Source organism: Dermacentor variabilis, chromosome 10 (assembly GCF_050947875.1).
Source record: "Dermacentor variabilis isolate Ectoservices chromosome 10, ASM5094787v1, whole genome shotgun sequence".
NCBI classification, from domain to species: Eukaryota; Metazoa; Arthropoda; class Arachnida; order Ixodida; family Ixodidae; genus Dermacentor; species Dermacentor variabilis.
The window spans coordinates 45,417,070-45,436,805 of record NC_134577.1 but is presented as its reverse complement, the minus strand read 5'-3'; the positions used below and the strand labels follow the sequence as shown (position 1 = coordinate 45,436,805).

General features: G+C 44.3%; 1 protein-coding gene across 1 annotated transcript in view; it reads right to left on the bottom strand.

The window, feature by feature from the left end:
* Window positions 1–303: 303 nt before the first annotated feature.
* The window catches only part of LOC142559222 (lysosomal protective protein-like), a 31,608-nt gene continuing 12,175 nt past the window's right edge, over window positions 304–19,736 (bottom strand). Inside the window, exons 6-11 of the mRNA XM_075670850.1 lie at window positions 17,486–17,585; window positions 16,003–16,173; window positions 12,008–12,126; window positions 10,500–10,659; window positions 1,723–1,815; window positions 304–450 (exon numbers count right to left, since the gene is read on the bottom strand). Coding sequence (XP_075526965.1) covers window positions 364–450; window positions 1,723–1,815; window positions 10,500–10,659; window positions 12,008–12,126; window positions 16,003–16,173; window positions 17,486–17,585 — 730 coding nt within the window. The 3' untranslated portion in view covers window positions 304–363. The remainder of the gene's footprint in view (window positions 451–1,722; window positions 1,816–10,499; window positions 10,660–12,007; window positions 12,127–16,002; window positions 16,174–17,485; window positions 17,586–19,736) is intronic.

Below are 19,736 nucleotides of genomic sequence, written 5' to 3'. Positions count from 1 at the left end.
CGCCGAAGCTTTTTGCAATCTGGACTTTTGTACTTTTGTGAAAATCTGAATTTCTACTTTCTGAAAATCACGCAGGCACCAGCGATTACTCTGAAACCTTCGGCGAGTCATGTATAAGTAGCCGGCTGGATTGACCCGCCGAGCAGATTTTCGTTGTGCTTGATTCTTACTTGTTTTGCAACACTTCCGCCCGTCTGCAACGTGCCGCAAGAGAGATTGTCCGCGCCAGCAAATAAACCACGAAATGAACACACGTATGGAGCTGCGCTCAAACTTCGCATTAAGGATTATGGTGATCGTCGGTCAATTTTTTTTATTCAGCTTCTTCTTTATTGATCTTTTCCACTGAAGGTGCATTTTTCTTTATTCAAACGATCTCCTTGAAAGAAAGTTGGACATCATTTGCAAAGATTCTTTAGGCTTGTCCATGGCAACCATGTGGCCGGCACCCTGGAGCGATGAAGTAGTAGTTCAGGCAACAAATGCAACACTGCAGTTCCATCCGATATTTGCAAATGTCAATTGATTTCTTTGATCACCATGTCAAAAAAGATATCCCTGTGCTCCGATTATGTGTTCTTAGTAACCCGAGTATAACTGAATTCCAAGTTTCCAGTTTCAAGTTTCATATTCATTGCTTCATTCGTTAGTGGTGCATATGTGCAGTAGAAGTTATACAGAAAGAGGTCCCTCAGTTAGAAACTGCAGCGGGACCTCTTGTTCTTAGTTACCTAATTATATATAACTAAAAAGGCGTCAATTGCAGTTATGAACAAAGAACGGATTACACAATTTCTACAGTATTAAAGCAATAAAACTTATGGCAACACATCACAACATAAAAAATGTACATAATAAGCAACATAAAAAGTACTTCAAAGAAGAGATGCGGTTTACAAGGTATTAATAGAAGCTCTCAGTGAACGTTGGTATGACAATAATGTAGGTGAGGATTTCACGTGAGCGGACAAATTATTCCACATTTTCACACTAGCAAAACCAACAGTTAGTTCGCCATAGTTGCTGCGTGATTTTGCAAACAAAAGGTTATTTTGTAAAGAGAACCTGGTATTGTTAGGATTGGCAAGACTATTCCTGCCAATGATATAATGTAATTGTGGGTTTTTAAGAAGGCCGTAGATAACGATGCTGTGGTTGTACCAGATAATTTTATCTATTGTGAGGACACTTAGCTCAGTGTCCTCAGTGTCCTTAGCTTAGTAGGCCCGACCGTACGAGCCTGAAATTCATGCCATGACGCTGAGTCTGGTGCGAAAACTTCAAAGTGGCGCCATCAATGGTCTTTGAGTGTTTCCTGCGTTAGCAAGCCTTCTCTTACCATGACTGTCTCTTTTCTGGCATTGTAGGGGGGTAATTTACAAACACAGCTCATCTTCGTTTTCCATTTTGTGCCTTTCTAAGGCACAACCGCCTATTATCCTCACCATATTGCCATGCATTGTGTAGCTGCCTACGCCTACGTTTATCACCCTCTCACACAAGACATCGTCCGCGTTTTCGTGAAGCCTGAGTGCTAGGAATATTAGCGATAGCAGATTTCCTTAACTCCTTCTTGTTCGGCTGTGTTCTACCCAACACAGCTGCGAATGACGGCTTTTCTTTGGGCGCTCAAGCCTCGCAATGTATAACAGGACCTGAACGACACAACTCCCAAAACGTTTCAATCACTGCGCCAATATAATACATTGTAAAAAAAACTACCTTCACGGTGACGAAAGTGATGTTCTTGGCGAAGGTTTGCACGAAGCCAGCGATAATGGATCCAGCATGCCACATCGTGTATTCAGATGTGGACTGCCAAAGGAAAAAAAATGAGACGCGCAAGGCAAAGTCACACATAAATAAATGAAAGTAATACTTCAACGCTTTATATAGCGAAGGTTGCGAAGGTAATGCTCATCGACTGAAACGCGATACTCTTACAGCATGGTGGCTCTACTTCGCCACAGGTGGGCGCTGGGGACGCACAGCTTATGCATTTCTTTATTTATTTATTTTTGGCACGAGAAAAGCGAGAGTCACTTCGATGCATCGTGACGGCATTCAGTCCACTTAGCCCTCACGCAGCAAACAACGGTGGCGCCAAAAAACGAGGCGGCCGCCATGCTATGAGAGTATCGCGTTTCAATCGTCGACCATTGGACGTGCGCGGAAAGCCGTTGTTTTTACAAAGTTTTCTCTTTTGCATTCCTAGTTCTGTAGCCGCTAGCTCACTACGTCGAATTATTGGCCCGCAATAAGCACTGTAGAAAAAAGAAGAAAAAAAACGCTCACTCGTCCTCCGGACCCTGCGAAAATGAATGGCCAGCGAAGCTGTTAGAAAACCACTCAAATGCCGTCGATGAGGACATGAAATGTTTTGTTGTTCTGCCTAGTCTTAGCACGACACCGATGTTGAGCATTACGGTTTTGAACTCTTCGACGCTCGTCGTATTCACGCTGCCCTTCGGGAGTCTTAACTTCGTCTGGTCAACCTATAGCGGTCTTGCAATGAATTGAATCAGTTGCTAGGCGGGTCTCCCTTTTATATATGAAGTTTGGTGACATCACTCCCTGAATCGTATGCTGCTGTTGCCCCTTTCTCACCGGAGCAGTTTATGCAGCCGTAATCTTCACCGGCAAACACACGCGGGCAGAAGAAACGTGCCTCGCATTGTTCGCAGGCGTCTTATTATCCATCATACTGTTTTGAGGTTTGTTTTGTGCTTTATTTTATTTAAATGAATACTGAGCCGTGTTTTGTATCCCTGTTTCCAAAGGAGATGTGCACATTTTCCTACTCCTTTTTTTTTTTCTGACGGACACGAAGAATCCCGACCAACTAATGGCTAACAGCTTGGCTGTAAAACTATTTGAAACCAAATAATGCTTCCTTCGAATCATGAGGTAGCCTGTGGCATTTAATAAGAGCGTTCAAAACTTCCATCGAGAAACGTTTCAGTTTTCTAAAGCGATGAACGGAGCTAGTTTGTGGACATGCATGATTGTGTTGCGCTTAGCATTATACTTATGGAACAACATCAAGAACGAACGTGAAAGAACGAGCCCGTTTCGAGTTCTTTTGTGTTCGTTCTTCATATTCTTCCGTCAGCATAATACTAAGTGCAGTACAATCATGAAACCTTTCAGGTTGCTGAAAATAGAGCACTCAGTAGAAACTACAGTACAAGCACTGTATAAACCACAGGCGGCTTTGAAAGTTCATTTCTTTTCGTCACTTAAGAAGCTTAGCATAACTTAAGAGGGAAGTTTACCTCAGAACCAACTAAGTTATTTTTTTTTTTACAGAAGCAAAGCACTTGGTTGCCTGGCCTCACAGTTCATTAGCCCAGAAAGTAGTTCTAGCGCTTCTTCACTACCTGAAGGCAACAGACTTGAGTGCCCGACTATAGACATCCTACATCTAACTTAGTGCATATGAAAGCGCGCTATAGACTTATGTTATCTCTCTCTTTCTCTTTCACTCCCCATCACCCTCTCCACGTGTAGAGTAGCAAACTAGAGTCGTCTGGTCAACCTCCCTGCCTTTCCTTCTTCCCTTCGGGTCTTTCTCTCACTCTCTGTACAAAGATGTGTTAATCGCCGAAAAGCTCTCATTAGAAAACAAACTGACATCATTGAAATTTGTTGTGGGTGAGAGAGATTGCTAAATTATAGTGACTCTAAGAAACATAATGTTTATTTACGGCTTGAATTTTTTTTTTGCGAAACTTCGCAACAATTGCTCAACTTAAAGAACGATGTCGCAGTTAAGTCCGAAAGGAGAAGCAGCGATTGCGATCGTAAATTAGTGGACGGCGATACGAAGTAAGGATAGTTATCTTACCGGCCGCACAAAGTTGGCAACACAGGCACACTAACTAAATTACCAAAATCAAAAAAGGGGCTGAAAGATGGAATAGCACACTGCGGTATCAAGTTTATAAAGAAGGATAAGATGCCTCAGAAAGGCTGACCAACGTATCGATAGGAGGACGAATCTTCGTCAAAGGTGGCGTCTTCATCCTCGGCATGTTAATTTTAAAGGATTAGTGCAGTGACGTCACGTGCAGTTGTTGTCGGTGGCGGTTCCTTATAAAGGGAGAGACTTCAGAGATAATGAGCGCTGTCGCCTCACGTCTGTGAGCGTGGCTCCCGAGACAAGGAGACAAGAGCGGGAGAGCGGGAAGGCGAGGATAAAAGAGAAGAAAGGAAAGGAGTGTAAAAGCGGGGGGTGGGGACACCAAGAGGGAAAAATAGAACAAGAAAAATGAAGGGGGGGCATGGGAGGGCGCTGGGGAAGCGAGAGGTTAGGGAGCATTCAGGGGTGTCGTTGGCAGCATGTTCTTGTGACTTTGGAAGAGCCGGTCAGGCGGTTAGTGCACGAGTAACACAAAAGACCCAAGTTGAAAGAGTGACTCTAGTAGCATACCAGCAATGCGTCGAGTAATTTCAAAGTAGTTAAGATGGCGACAAGGAGTCTGGGCTGCAATGTATGGGGCAACTGGAAGGCAGCGGCATGGTCTTTCAAGGGACGTTAGGCCCCTGTAGCTCAACGTAGGTGTCGTTACAGCGGTTTACAGAAATGGCGATGCGCTCTGTGGCTGAGGCGCCGAAAAAGGTATGCTGACGTCTGGGACTTTGGAATGTCTTGGTGAGGGTTTTTCAAAAAATATATAATAAAAACAAACGAAAAAAGAAAAGAGGGGGGGGGGGACAACCAAAACCGGAATAACAAATAGGAGGGTGGCGTGCGCAGAAGTGGGCGGGGTCAGGTGTACTTGGGAAAAGGGGGTTGTGCAGTTTATATAAACGCGAAAACATGATAGAGTATATTAAGTTGTGTAGTAGGCAGGAATAAATTTTCGAAATGCAGCAATAGGTGAGGTTAAGAATTAATGTTAGCTGCTGGCATAATGTGTTTTGTGCCTTGGTTGATGACATGAGAATGTCAGTTTCAAGTTAGTGCTTTTAAATATTATAAGCTGCCACGTGCCAAATTATCTCCCGTCTTGTGTAGGCAATTATACTTGTGTATGGGGTATGATTCCTTATATTTCCTTTCGTGAGGTGAACGGAAAATAGAAGTAAATATAGCCTTGCTTTGTCGGATATATGGCCATGTTCATTAAAGTGGCTGGTTACTGCTTAGGTAAATTGTGTTTTGTGTCCGTGTGGTGACCGTTGAGCCTCGTATGAATGTATTGTCTAGTGTCATCTATGTATTATTTGTTACAAGGGGCACATTCTAGACAGTAGACTACGATGCTTGATGTGCAAGTGAAACCCGAAGTTACCTTGTGTGGGTAATTCGACGCTGTCGTTTTCACTGTTGTAGTAGACTGAATATGTTTGCTTGTAGAGCACCTGGAGTGGTCACAAGGACCGGTTCCCAACTGCATCTTTGTCCTTAGTTTTACATGCACAAGAATGTCTTTAAATTTAGTGTTGCATCTGTAGGCTACTCTGGGCGGGTCAGGAAAAATATTATTAAATTTCTGGTAGCTGGTGAGAATTGGGTATTATTTATTGAGGGTGTTATTCACGTTTGGGAGTGCGTTTGATAATTTAGTAGTAAGAAGAGGTGTTGTTGTTGTGATCCTCGGGCCGGGCTTGAGGACCTCGGCTCGATCAAGTTTGGTTGCAGCAGTGTAGGCTATTTGAAGGTCACTGTTTGGGTGGTTCCTGTTTGATAGGGTTTCTTTAAGGTGATCGAGTCTATCTATGTAGTCTTGGTTTTCAATGCAAAGGCGACGCAGTCGTGTGGCTTGGTCTTTAAAGATGCCTTGTTGGCAATGTCTGGAATGGTGGCTCATATATTCTAGGTACTGTTGTTTGTCTGAAGGTTTCCTATACAGTGTTGTCTTTAGCGCCCCATTGTAAATGTATATTGTTGTATCCTGAAAGTTTATGGACTCACTTGAGGATACTGACGTGAATTTTATTGTTGGATGAAAAGAGTTTGGAAGTGCAACACATTTATCTAGACTGTCTTGACCGTGTCCCCATATTATGAATATGTCATCGATGTTCCTATCGCGCAGCACTGACAAGCCCCACATATACATAAGATACATGGACGACATAGTCAAAATACTGGGACATGGTCAAGACAGTCTATATAAATATGTAGAATTTCTAAACTCTTTTTATCCAACAATAAAATTCACATCAGAATCCGTAACTGATCGCATAAACTTTCTGGACACAACAATATACATGGACAATGTGGCGCTAGAGGCAACGCGGTATAGGAACCTTTCGACAAACAACAGTACCTAGAATATACGAGCCACCATCTCAGAAATTGCAAACAAGGCATCTCTAAAGGCCAAGCCACACGACTGCTTCGCATTTGCGTTAAAAACCAAGACTATATAGATAGACTCGATCCCCTTAAAGAATCCCTATCAAACAGGAACTACTCAAACAGTAACCTTCAAAAAGCCTACACCGCTGCAACCAAACTTGATCGAGCGGAGGACCTCAAGCCCCGCTCGAAAATCACAACAACAACGCCTCTTCTTACTACTAAATTAACAAACGCACTCCCAAACGTGAATAACACCCTTAATAAATACTACCCAATTCTCACCAGACACTAGAAACTTTATAAGATTTTCCCGACCCGCCCAGAGTAGCCTACAGACGCAACACTAATTTTAAAGATATTCTTATGCATGCCAAACTAAGGACAAAGACGAAGTTAGGAACCGGTCCTAGTGGCCACCCGAGGTGCTCTACAAGCAAACATATTCAATCTACTATTACAGTAAAAAGTACAGCATCGAATTACGCACACAAGGTAACTTCGGGTTTCACCTGCACATCAAGCAACGTAGTCTACTGCCGACAATGCGCCGCTTGTAGCAAACAATTCACAGGTGAGACTGGACAACAAATTCATAGAAGACTCAACGATCACCACGCGGACACAAAACACACTTTACCTAAAGCAGTAACCAGTCACTAATGAACATGGTCCTATATTCGACAAAGCAATTGAGGCTCTACATTCTTCAAATTTCCGTTCCCCACGCGAAATCAAATATACGGAATCATACCTCATACACAAGTATAATTGCCTACACAAGACGGGAAATAATTTGGCACGTGGCAACTTCTAATATTTAAAAGCACTAACTTGAAACTGAAATTCTCATATCATCAACCAAGGCACAAAACACATTATGCCAGCAGCTAACCTTAATTCTTAACCTCACCTATTGCTGCATTTCAAAAATTTATTCCTGCCTACTACTCAATTTAATATACTCTATCATGTTTTCGCGTTTATATAAACTGCACGACCCCCTTTTCCCAAGTACACCTGACCCTACCCACTTCTGCGCACGCCACCCTCCTATTTGTTATTCCGGTTTTGGTTGTCCCCCCCCCCTCTTTTCTTTTTTCGTTTGTTTTTAATATACATTTTTTGAAACACCCTCACCAAGACATTCCAAAGTCCCAGACGTCAGTATACCTTTTTCGGCCCCTCAGCCACAGAGCGTATCGCCATTTCTGTATACCGCTGTAACGACACCTACGTTGAGCTACAGGGGCCTAACGTCCCTTGAAAGACCATGCCGCTGCCTTCCAGTTGCCCCATACATTGCAGCCCAGACTCCTTTTCGCCATCTTAACTACTTTGAAATTACTCGATGCATTGTCGGAATGCTACTAGAGCCACTCTTTCAACTCGGGTCTTTTGTGTTACTCGCGCACTAATCGCCTGACCGGCTCTTCTAAAGCCACAAGAACATGCCGCCAACGACGCCCCGAATGCTCCCTAACCTCTCGCTTCCCTACCACCTTCGTTGTCCCCCTCCTTTTTTCTTGTTCTTTCTTTCTTCTTTCCGTTTTTCTCTCCTTTTCTTTCTTTTAATTTCTCCCCGCCTTCCCCCTCCCCTGCTTTTGTCCCCACGCCTTGGGAACCACGCTCACAGACGTCAGGCGACAGCGCTCATTATCTCTGAATCCTCTCCCTTGTTAACCAACCGCCACCGACAACTGCACATGACGTCACTGCACTAACCCTTTAAAGCTAACATGCCGAGGATGACAAGGCCGCCTATGACGAAGATAAGTCCTTCTATGGAAAGTTGGCCAGCCTTTCTGAGGCACCTTATCCCTGTTCATAAACTTTAGAACTAAATTACCAAGCACGGTGTCGCGCGCGCCCAAGCAAACATGAACACATCTGACTCGATGATCACAGAAAGCTCGGTGTCGACGTTGGCTTGACGAAACGCGGCAGCAGCAGCGAGCAAAGTGTCATTCGTGCTGCCTATCGCTTCATCGCAGCGGGAGCGCCGAGAACGCGCAGCGCGCAACAAGCTACGAGCCTCCGACGCAGCTAGACTCTTCCCCCCGCGCAGATTGCTTTCAAGTTACGGCCGCGTCACCGCGCGCAGCCGCCACATGCACACTTGCAGCCGGAGAAGTACGCCGCACCCCCCCCCCTACTGTTCTCTCCCACCCCGGCGCCTTTGAACATTCGGTGCCTCGTGCACGACGGAAGACTACACGCATCCTCCCCGCTTTCGTCGCTTTCACGCGGGCGAGATAGAGCCTTGACGGTGGCTCCCATGGAGGAAGGAAACTGAGGAGAGGCCCTACCCCCTCCGCACGCTAGGAGAAAAGTGTGGAGGAAATGACGTTGTAGGTTCTCCTTTTTTTGCTGTTTTTTTATTTCTTTGCTGTAGTGGCCCCGCCTTTCGGGCCACAATGGCGGCTTTGTTATTGTTCTGTGCGCACACACGTGTAGCTCCGTAGGTTTCGTGCCGTGGCAAAGGCACCGTGCGGGCAGCTTTGCGTTGGTCTCCGTGTTTTGTTGCGCTGTGTTATCTGGACCGTGCTCTACCGGATGTTGCTGTGGCCAGGTGGGACAGGACGAGCTAAAGTTCGTGAAATGAACGCGCATGCAACGCTGTACGCAATGTACCGCGCCACGGCTATGGCTACGGACGAAGGAATATTCGCGAGAAATTTTGCCCTCTTTCGCGGTATCATGTTAACGTGCTAACGATTGCTTAGTATTGCTGCGGAGCGCACGGGTCCGAGCAGCACGTTTGCGCGCAGCGCGGCGTGGTTTCGCGAGAAATGTAAACAAGAGAGGAGAGCTGGCCCGATAGGCGGAGCAACGCCATGAGCAACGCCAACTTCCGGCTTCACTTTAGCTTCACAAAGAGTGACGTCAGGGCCTCTCCTTAGTTTCCTTCCTCCGTGATGGCTCCACTCGTACGCCTTCACTCACATACGGCCTAGGGGGCGCGGCAACGGTGTTATTGTCCTTGTACTTTATACGGAACCTCGCGGCGACGGCGACGCCCGCGCCAACGGCGGAAATGCGCTTGGAGTGTCCATACAGTTGCTATCGCATTAAGGTAGAAGCAAGAAATTTACAAATTCGTAGCTCTAAACCAAAAAGAGATCGAATTTCTGTAAGGTGTGTCGGTCAGAGTATCTAAAGCGCGCGAATTTGATATATGAGTTTACAAATTTCGTAAATTGCTCCAACCTTTACGAGACTTTTGTAAAGATCCTACTCAGACACTGGTGGTATATTTTAGCGCGATGTATATTACATCAGTTCTTTACGCCCCAGATATGTCATTAGGTACAGTTTACTAAATAGTGATATCGTTTTTCATTCTCGAGTTAGATAGTCTTATACTTCATACTTGAAGTATTGTTTTTCAATTCTCGAATTACAAACATTTTTGGTTAAAACTGCTGACGTCATAATTAACAAAACTCGTATCCTACGGTCGCTGTAGACTAACTGTTTATTTTAAATGCAGCGAATCTCATCAAATTCGGTGCAGTGTTTGCAGAGCAAAAAGTTCTCCGTTACCGTGTATTCTGACGGGAGATACCGAGCGAAAGCTTTCTCGTAAGAGCGTTTGAAGGCTAGACTACTCTTACAGGATGCAGAGAGCTGAAGGGCAGGGGGAAGGATGGGCTTTAAATAGGATGGGCGAAGAATTCACTCCTATCTCCACTTCAACAGAGCTGCTCACGGGTACTGTACAACATTCATAGGCAACTTTGGGAGTTGGGTGTCTATATCCCCTGCTGGCCAATGATACCACGCTATCCGACTAAAAGATTGAGAGGAAAATTCAAAAAATGCAATTTGTTACATCTTTTTGCACGTAGAATGTGACCTTATTTTATGAGCAGGTATTTGACCAATAAACCTTGGTATGCTACCTGAAAGCACCAAACCTGCCGGATTTGACACGCTCACTGTGAAATGAAGGACGATGAGGGGAATAGAGAGACGCCTAAGAACATACCAACCCACAACCTTCGCATTACGCGAGTTCCCGTAAACCATCGCAGATGACTACTGTGACGTTGCCTGTGTGCATTAACAGTTTAAAAGGGACATTATGTCCACAAAGCGGAGATTTTCACCTCACAAGCTAATCCTGGTACACGTAGAAAAAATACTTCCTTTCACTTCTTTCTTCTTTTTGTGGAGAAAACCTTACCTCGTATCCCAAGCTGCGTACGAACCAGTCACCCCCGAGAAACGGGCACGCCATGTCCACATCGCCGTTATAAACGAGGCCTCTGAGACGCCCAGATTCGGCCAGTTGTTGCACCACTTCCCGCATAGTCACGTACTGCTGGGTGTAGTTTAGGGTTTCACTGTAAGGCAGCACGAAGCAAGGGGTTGTTCAGAGAACATATACCTAGGCGCTTGCTATAAGCACACATTTATTCTCAACCTTATAGCTCACGCTGTGGCAAGAAAAAACAACAAACATTTTAAGAAACCAATGAGAGAAACCCTATATTATTGATGGAGCAGTTCATATCGTTATTTATTCCTGGTGATGGCTCCATGGCAAATGGCGTACTTTTTGGGCGCAAGATTGCAGTCTCAATTAATGGCATAGCGGCCGCGTCCGTGAAGCTAAGGCGATGAACCTCAACTTACTTAAGCTTATGTTCGTCACTAGCCGAGGTTTAGGTGTACACTGTATGGTGAAGTACCGCAATAATTTAGCCTTTGGTCGACAACAATGAGACATTCATATCGGTGCTTCTTGTCATACCTAATCGAGCGGCTGTTACTCTTCCATAAGATATTTAAAGACTTTGCGCTCAGACGCATCCTATTTGCCACTCCATTATCACTATACTCCTTATCACTATGCCCAAGTGTCAAGCTGACATTTCAAAAACATGCGTTCACTGCCTCGTTACGAAAACCACAACCGAATGATAGCATGTCCATCTCAATATCCGTCGTCCGCAACCCGGATATTTATTTACTGCAACCTATGGGATATAATTAATGTGCAGTAACATTCTTCTCTATGTAAGACGCAAATGCTTTGGGGGTTTTTCGAATGCATCAATACGAAACTGTTAACAAAGAAGCCAAAAACAACAATATGCAAGCATTGATGGAAAGTTACATCTGTTCTATACCATTTTAATTCCTTGTCCTGGATTATCAAAGTGCGGAGCATAGACTACAAAACCTTAAACAAGCACCATCCGATGCCTTCCTTAATTCGACAGCTTGCCTCGAACAATGATGTCAGCAAATACCTAAAGGCCACAAAAATCGTACGAGAATTTTAACTCAAATTTAATGCCCATATGCCTGAACTGCGCTGTATAGAGACCTGTTTTACTGTATTGCAGAAACAAAACAGTTTTTGTAGCATGTGCCTGTTGCCCTATAGAATTCACGACCGTCACTCCCGTCCTAAAATGAGTCTATTCTTCGCATTATCATCAAATCGAATAGAATTTGTATAACGAATGTTAGGACCTGTTTAAAAGTGTGGAAGCAAATGTAGTGCATTTTCTTCTAAACGACGTTCCTCCTGGCGGAAGCTCCGTTGAATTTCCTTGAATATCGTTTATCGGACTCACTTCTCCTCAGATTTTGCGTTTCGCGTCATGGGTGTACCACGTGACACAGTGACAGTGCTGGCGCCTCCGCCCTCTACATGACTGTGAAACCTTAAAATGGACTCACCTGCACGGCAGCCACATATGGGGAGACTGTTCAACGTGCAAAGCTTTGATCACGTCACGTCTATTGAAGTACAGCTGCAAGTTGTCCGTGTTCTGGCAATTCGGGATTTCCAACAGGTCCTAGAAAAGACCGACTGACCAGAGTCACGTAAGAGTACGGCACCGCATTTGTGAATCGAAAGCGGAATTGTTAAACGTGGTACTCACACTGGCTGGTTCATGACTGGAGTACTAGCGACACCAAGTTAAGAGGAAGCTTTACCTCGATGGCAACTCCAATTTCCTTATTCAATTACTCATTTAACGCGGAAACACATTTGTAAAACAACAGCTGGAATTATCTGAGTAAAACTCGTTCCATTCGAGAGAAAAATCTTAAATTCTGGCAACACCGAAAGCAGAAATATTATTGAATATATATCGTATCATACAAAAATTGCCGAAATTCCGCAAGTTAAAAAAACTTCAAAGACGAAGTTCATAAATCCGTGATTCTTCTCCAAAAACACATAGCTCAGTTTTCTAAAGCGCATAGCGGACAACTTGATAAACGATTGCTCAGGTTACATGAAATTATTACAACTTTTACGAGAATTTTCTATAAGTCATGCTCACAAATTTCTGTATTATATTAGAGAGTGGTGTCTATTATACCAGTTATGTCCACGCAATTATTATTGGGTGCAGTTTGAAGAGTTTGGGTGCAATATTTCATTGCTTAGTTAGAGAGCATGAAACTTTATATTTGATCTTTTTGCGATTTTGCAATTTTCTTGCTTTTTTTTAGCCCTTACTAGCAAACAAATGTGCATTCTTTCACGCGGCAAACACTATAGAAAGTAAGCACGAAACAATGTTGTCTGCAATGATAGTCAGTTTTTAACCTTAGTGTTTGTCACTGTCTTGACTCCAGATTGAGGTTGAGTGTCAAAGCTGCTCTCCCTATTGCTCTCTCTCTCTCTCTCTTTCTATCTCTCTCTCTCTCTTCTTAACCAATCAAACATAGTATTTCGTCTCTGAGATTCAACGAAGATTTTCCAGCAGATATATTGATTCAGTCAGATGTTGCCGAGAACAGATGTGCTTTTAAAAAAAAGACAATATCTTGTGCACATATGCTCTTCAATGAAATAGCCGTTTTAGGCTTATTTTAGAATTGTGTTTTAGGCTGTTAAAAAGCAGCCTTCCTAATTCTGTTCTGAGACTGTGCATTTATGTATATGCGATTTATTACAATGCTTATTGCCGTTTTGGTGTTGTAAATGTAATTCCTAGCTTGGATGGCCTTGAGCTATATATCCAGATGCATTGTACATGCTGTCCGCGCATACTTCTTCTTTGAATAAATGTAATTCTCTCTTACAATCACGGCAGCTTTAATGTTGACATACCATATGCGAAAAGGGCGCAATACGCGAATGTACCACGTACGCTGTAAGATACGAGCATCTACAGCTTCAGCCGATCCTTCGTTGTGACCGACTGCTCGAGTTTCACACGCCCGCATCATCGAGTCCAGTTGAGATCTTGAGCACGACACACTCAAAAATACAGACGCATACGACACAGGTGAATACGAACCGCCCACGTGTGACTCGAATTCCACCAGAATTCCTGATGGGAAAACGGTGCGTTTGCCCGCGAGCGAGAACTATGCACGCGTCACTGAAAGTCCATCTCATTCATTAAGAGACGGTTCAAAATTCAGTTTAATTCTATTGCATACCTTTTAAACACAATACAAATTTTTATGAATGAAGAAACAAAGATCGTAAAAAAGACGTACTTTCTCTTACTAAAATACAGACGGGCAATCACGGACACAACGAACAAAAAAGGACAGCTGAATCACCTTAAAGGACAACGCAACATGGCCGGAAAGGACAACACAGCACGACGTTCGTGTTGTCCTTTGCGGACGCCTGCCTTTGTGCACGCCTGCCTTTGAGTAACCTCACTCCTTATCAACTGGCCAAACAATGACTCGCTCAAAAATGTATGTTCCTTAATAAATTAGAGAGAGAGAGAGAGAGAGAGAGAGAAAGAGAAATACACGCTTTAATAAAAAAAAACAATCCTAGAAAAAGCCCCTGCAATCAGTATAGCCGATGTTTTTAGAAGCGTGAGATAGCATCAAAATTCGCAGCTCCTTATCACCTCCTGTCTCACGTGGAAAAGAATGGATAAGAAATAATTACTTTTTTCTACGGCAATCGAATGCTCAATATCGTTTATCCAAAGTATATATTGAAGTCATGCGACGGGAAAAGTACAACAGGGAAAGAGCAGCAACAGGACTAGCACTGTCCTGTTGTGCTTGTTTTCTTGTCCTCGTCCTATCGCGCTGATTCAATAGACGTTCAAGATGAACCAACTGGCCCAAATCAAGTTTTTGATATTGGTTATCTCTCAGGTTAAATGCGGGAAGCTATGGGCAGAGCCACCACGGCGTCGCTACAATCCTGACATTTAGGGCGTTGTGTTTCTATTTATACATTCTGAGACATAAGTTGTGGAATTGCGGGCTATCATTTAGACTTGCCGGATGTCAGAGCACAACCATGCTGCCAGTAGCCACGGGCGAATTGCATTGGCAACGCTTGGAGCTCATAGCAGATAAAAATAAAGTGCTCAGTATTCGCTAAATGGACGGATCCTCATAGCGTCTGCACCTGATTACAACCTAACAAGTTTACAATACGAAAGGATAATTTCTCAGTTGGATAAGAGTTTGCGTCACATTTTAGGGAGTCTATTATCCCCGCTCATATATATGCAGAAACAACCACATTATGTGTACACAATAAGTGAAGGAATAAAGCACTCGTTCGGAAATTATTGTTCAATGGACGCATTTGCAATACGATAGCTTTTGAATACAAGGGAAGGCTGAGTACTATGCGCTAAGGGTCAATAACGAAGAAAAACAGTTACTGGACCTAGACCATCTGAGGAAATCTTAGATCAGGTATTCAAGATCCTTTAACAACTGAAACTGTTTTTAGCTTAGTACTATAATTTCAAGTGATTCGCTTTCCGTAATCCTAACCTAAAAGAATTGCGAAGCTCGCCCTCGCACAACTCTACTTTCAATTCCATCGCAGTTAGGACATTCCGTCGGTCTTCTTAACACAATTTATTGCGTCTAATCTCTCCCTGTGTTTTACTGTTGCTTTATGCTCTTAAGATGGAGATTTAGAGTGAAGCGAGGTCTACCTTTATAATTCCAGTAAATGTAAAAGGCAGAAGTTAGCTAATCAGACAACCACTCTGCTAATTTGAATAAAGTTTCCACATTTGAGAAATAAAACTAAATTATACCGGCTTTAGGTAGCAGGATTTAGGCCTTAGATTTCTTACAAAGATTGCCGTAAATCAGGGATGAATAAAAAAAAATGTTGCCGCAAAGTTTACAAATCCATAACTCTACATCAAATACACACGCCGCAGTTCTGTAAACTGGACCTGTTAGAGTATACCAAGCGAACAGAGGTGATATATGAATTCACAGTTGACGTGAAATGATTGGTACATTTACGAGGGTCGAGCCAAAATCTTGCTCAAAGAAAAGTGGCATAAGTCAGAGCGGTGTTTAATACAATAATTCTTGTGCGCTTTACATGTATCATTGAGTGTAGCTCACGGAATTCTGATGTTTTTCCCTATTGAGCAGTTACAGAGTACTGAAGACGACGCGAAAGCTTCTGTTAATCTTGCGATTTATCGTACTTTATTTAATATATGAAAAGCATAAATTGAAGTTCCAGTTCATACAGTTGCTAGATTTTTTTTTTCATTAAGGTCCCACAAATCGCCAAAATTGGGTTCAATGCAAGCCGAGAAAAACGATTTCTCCATCCTCGTCTTTTTTAGATAGGAAATTGCGAGCTAAAGCTTATGATGGCATGTTCGCAGGCACAAAATGATGGCATGTTCATGTGGCGTGTTCCTGTTCAATTCAGAATGATGACGTGTTCAGATGCGCGTGCGCCTTACCGTGCTTCGCACGCTACGCATCTTGATCAGCAGCTCCTGCTGTGCGTACTGTCTCATCTCCGGGTAAAGCCTCGAGAGAAGATGCCGTGGTTGTTTGGTGGTGCCGCATGGCGCGTACAGGTTGTACACGTTCAGGCCACTCCAGATAACGATTTTGTAGCCGGCTTTCACCTAAGAAATCCAAATAAACGTTGTAGTGCGCATGACGACGAAGCGCTCTGTGAAGAAAAGAAAAAGCGCAACACCAACAGAAACCGAAAAAAAAGCTGCCTTATAAACGGGCTCATTTCCAGATCGTTCCATCCGAATGCTTAAATTTAAAGGTGAAACGAAGACGGATACCGTGGGTAGCGAGTGCTGACTTGTCATTCTTGGCTTCTTTTATCCAGGTAAGCACACAATGTTTCGCATCAAAGCCTGAAATTGTCCTCCAAAGCGCCCTTACCGATTGATGACAAAAGCTGAAGTAGCATTTGGATGGCGTAGTCTTTCCAATTACGCACGACACCATTTTTTTTCATTGCTAGACGCGCAGTTACAAAGTCTTGCGTCCTAGACAAAAAATTTTGGTCGACAGATCTGAAAGTGCACCGGCACACAGACAAAAAGGTTACAGAAAAGCAGACAGGGCCTTTTAACCTTGTCTCTCTGCGCCGGTGTGGTGCAAGGTATGTTCAACATGAACTTTACCCAACTTGCCCGACTGGCCATCTTGAAAAAAAACTGTTTCAGAGGTAAGCAATGCGCTGGATGTGCCACGCCATTTTTCTCGCGGCATTGTCCCGTCCCTTTTCAGCGACATTGACTTCGTTAGCGTGTATGAAGAAACAAAGGGGCGGGAAGGGGCGGGGAGAGAAGCACGATATATGAGCAACATGCGAGCCTACACCTTCTTAAACCGAAAGACAGGATCTGCGACATAAAGTTGGATCCTGCGCGGCAGCGCCATGGCTATGGCATTCACTTGCTCTGAGCCACATCGTGCTTTCGCCTCCAAACCGCGGCGGCCGCACTTCAAGGAGGGCGAAATGTAGAGACGCTTGTATACTTTGATTTTGGGGGGCACGTTGGAGAATCCGAGGCGGTCAAAATTATTCCAGAGCCCTCGTCCACTACAGCGTCTCTGGCATTCCCCGTATTGCTTTGGAACCTTAAAACTCACCACTAAAATCAATGCGAAGTTGGCGAGGTCTGATTGCCGGCTAAGACTAGGCGCTATATCGGTATGAAGGCCACGACGAATATGCATAGTTGTCTGCTACTGTCGCGTGGTTATTTGTAGTTTTTTAACTTTAATCTTACTGCCGTTGTTGTTCTTCCTATCACGCCGGACGTCATTTACGAAACTATTTCTCTGGGTACTGCGTTTCAGTGGTGCTAATAAATAACATACAAAGAAGCATCTCCTTCAAAATGCGGGCTCTAAAATGTAATTTACCATCAATAAGCAAACGTCACAACTTGTTAAGGAGCAGAGATTTACCGGATTAACGCAGGCAGGATCATGGTTGTTCCAGGCGAAGTCACACGTCTCCTTCGAGACGGTGCCATTGCAGCAATTTGACGTCACCTCGTTCCAGAGGCTGCAGAAAAGGAAAAATGTATCGCGCTTCGCATTTGAGAAAGCCAAATGGCAATGCCCGCGAAGGATGTCTTTAAGCCCTATCCAGGCTTGCCGCAATTTTTTAATCGCGTACTTAAAGTGAGATATAAAACTCGCGAAATTACCGCTAAATCTTTTTAGTAAATTCTAGGTAACGCGGGAGTATTAGAACAATATTATATATGCTGGCATGGCGTAAGTATTTTGCCGAAATGCATCACGTTTGTCTAGGCGCGTGTGTTGACTTGTGAGTGAGTGAGTGAGTGAGTGAGTGAGTGAGTGAGTGAGTGAGTGAGTGAGTGAGTGAGTGAGTGAGTGAGTGAGTGAGTGAGTGAGTGAGTGAGTGAGTGAGTGAGTGAGTGAGTGAGTGAGTGAGTGAGTGAGTGAGTGAGTGAGTGAGTGAGTGAGTGAGTGAGTGAGTGAGTGAGGAAACTTTATTGCAGGTCCTTCGAGGACACGAACTCGTCGCGCACCCGGCTATAGTTCCACGTCGGGACCAGCAGGCCTAGCCCACCGGCCAGATCGCGGGCACATCGGACAGCCAGGATTTCTTCTTCTGTCAGGAAACTTCTTAATGTCATCCGCCCACCTAACTTTCTGCCGCCCCCTGCTACGCTTCCTTTCCCTTGGAATCCAGTCCGTATCCCATGATGACCATCGGTTATCTTCCCTCCTCATTACATGTCCTGCCCATGCCCATTTCTTTTTCTTGATTACATCTAAGATTTCATTACCTCGCGCTTGTTCCCTCACCCAATCTGCTCTTTTCTTATCTCTTAACGTTACACCCATCATTCTTCTTTCCATAGCTTGTTCCGTCGTCCTCAATTTAAGTAGAACCCTTTCCGCAAGCCTCCAGGTTTCTGCCCCGTACGTGAGTACTGGTAAGCCACAGCTGTTATACACTTTTCTCTTGAGGGATAATGGCAACCTGCTGTTCATGATCTGAGAATGCCTGCCGAACGCACCCCAGCCCATTCTTATTCTTCTGATTATTTCAGTCTCATGATCCGGGTCCGCAGTCACTACCTGCCCTAAGTAGATGTATTCCCTTACCACTTCCAGTGCCTCGCTACCTATTGTAAAGTGCTATTCTTTTCCGAGACTGTTAAAGATTACTTTAGTTTTCTGCAGATTAATTTTAGACCCACCCTCCTGCTTTGCCTCTCCAGGTCAGTGAGCATGCATTGCAATAGGTCCCCTGAGTTACTACGCAAGGCAATATCATCAGCGAATCGCAAGTTACTTAGGTATTCTCCATTAACTCTTATCCCCAATTCTTCCCAATCCAGGTCTCTGAATACCTCCTGTAAACACGCTGTGAATAGCATTGGAGAGATCGGATCTCCCTGCCTGACGCCTTTCTTTATTGGGATTTTGTTGCTTTCTTTATGGAGGACTACGGTGGCTGTGGAGGCGCTATATATATCTTTCAGTATTTTTACATACGGCTCGTCTACACCCTGATTCCGCAATGCCTCTATGACTGCTGAGGTTTCGACTGAATCAAACGCTTTCTCGTAATCAATGAATGCTATATATACGGGTTGGTTATATTCCGCACATTTCTCTATCACCTGATTGATAGTGTGAATATGGTCTATTGTTGAGTAGGCTTTATGAATCCTGCCTGGTCCTTTGGTTGACAAAAGTCTAAGGTGTTCCTCATTCTATTTGCGATTACCTTAGTAAATACTTTGTAGGCAACGGACGGTAAGCTGACCGGTCTATAATTTTTCAAGTCTTTGGCGTCCCCTTTCTTATGGATTAAGATTATGTTAACGTTCCGTTGCCCAAGGGAGAGGCAAAGATCATCGTGCGGCCCAGGGGAGGCCTGTGTATCAGCAAGTTCTGACATACCGCAGTCGCCGACACGATATGGCAGGCTGGCGGCCTCGATTCGGCGTAGCGGGACACCGATGTGTTCCAACTTTCAACAATCTATAATGGTGATCAGTACATCAAACAGGCACAACGCTGAACGCTACGTCAGCATCGAGGGCATCTCCGTCTCCCGTCCACGTTTTGAGGTGAGCGCTCACGAAGCCTCCCCCCCCCCCACTCCACGTGCAAGGGCGTCATCCGAAGCGTCTCCCTTACCGACGCGCCCGCGGCGATCGACAAAGAACTC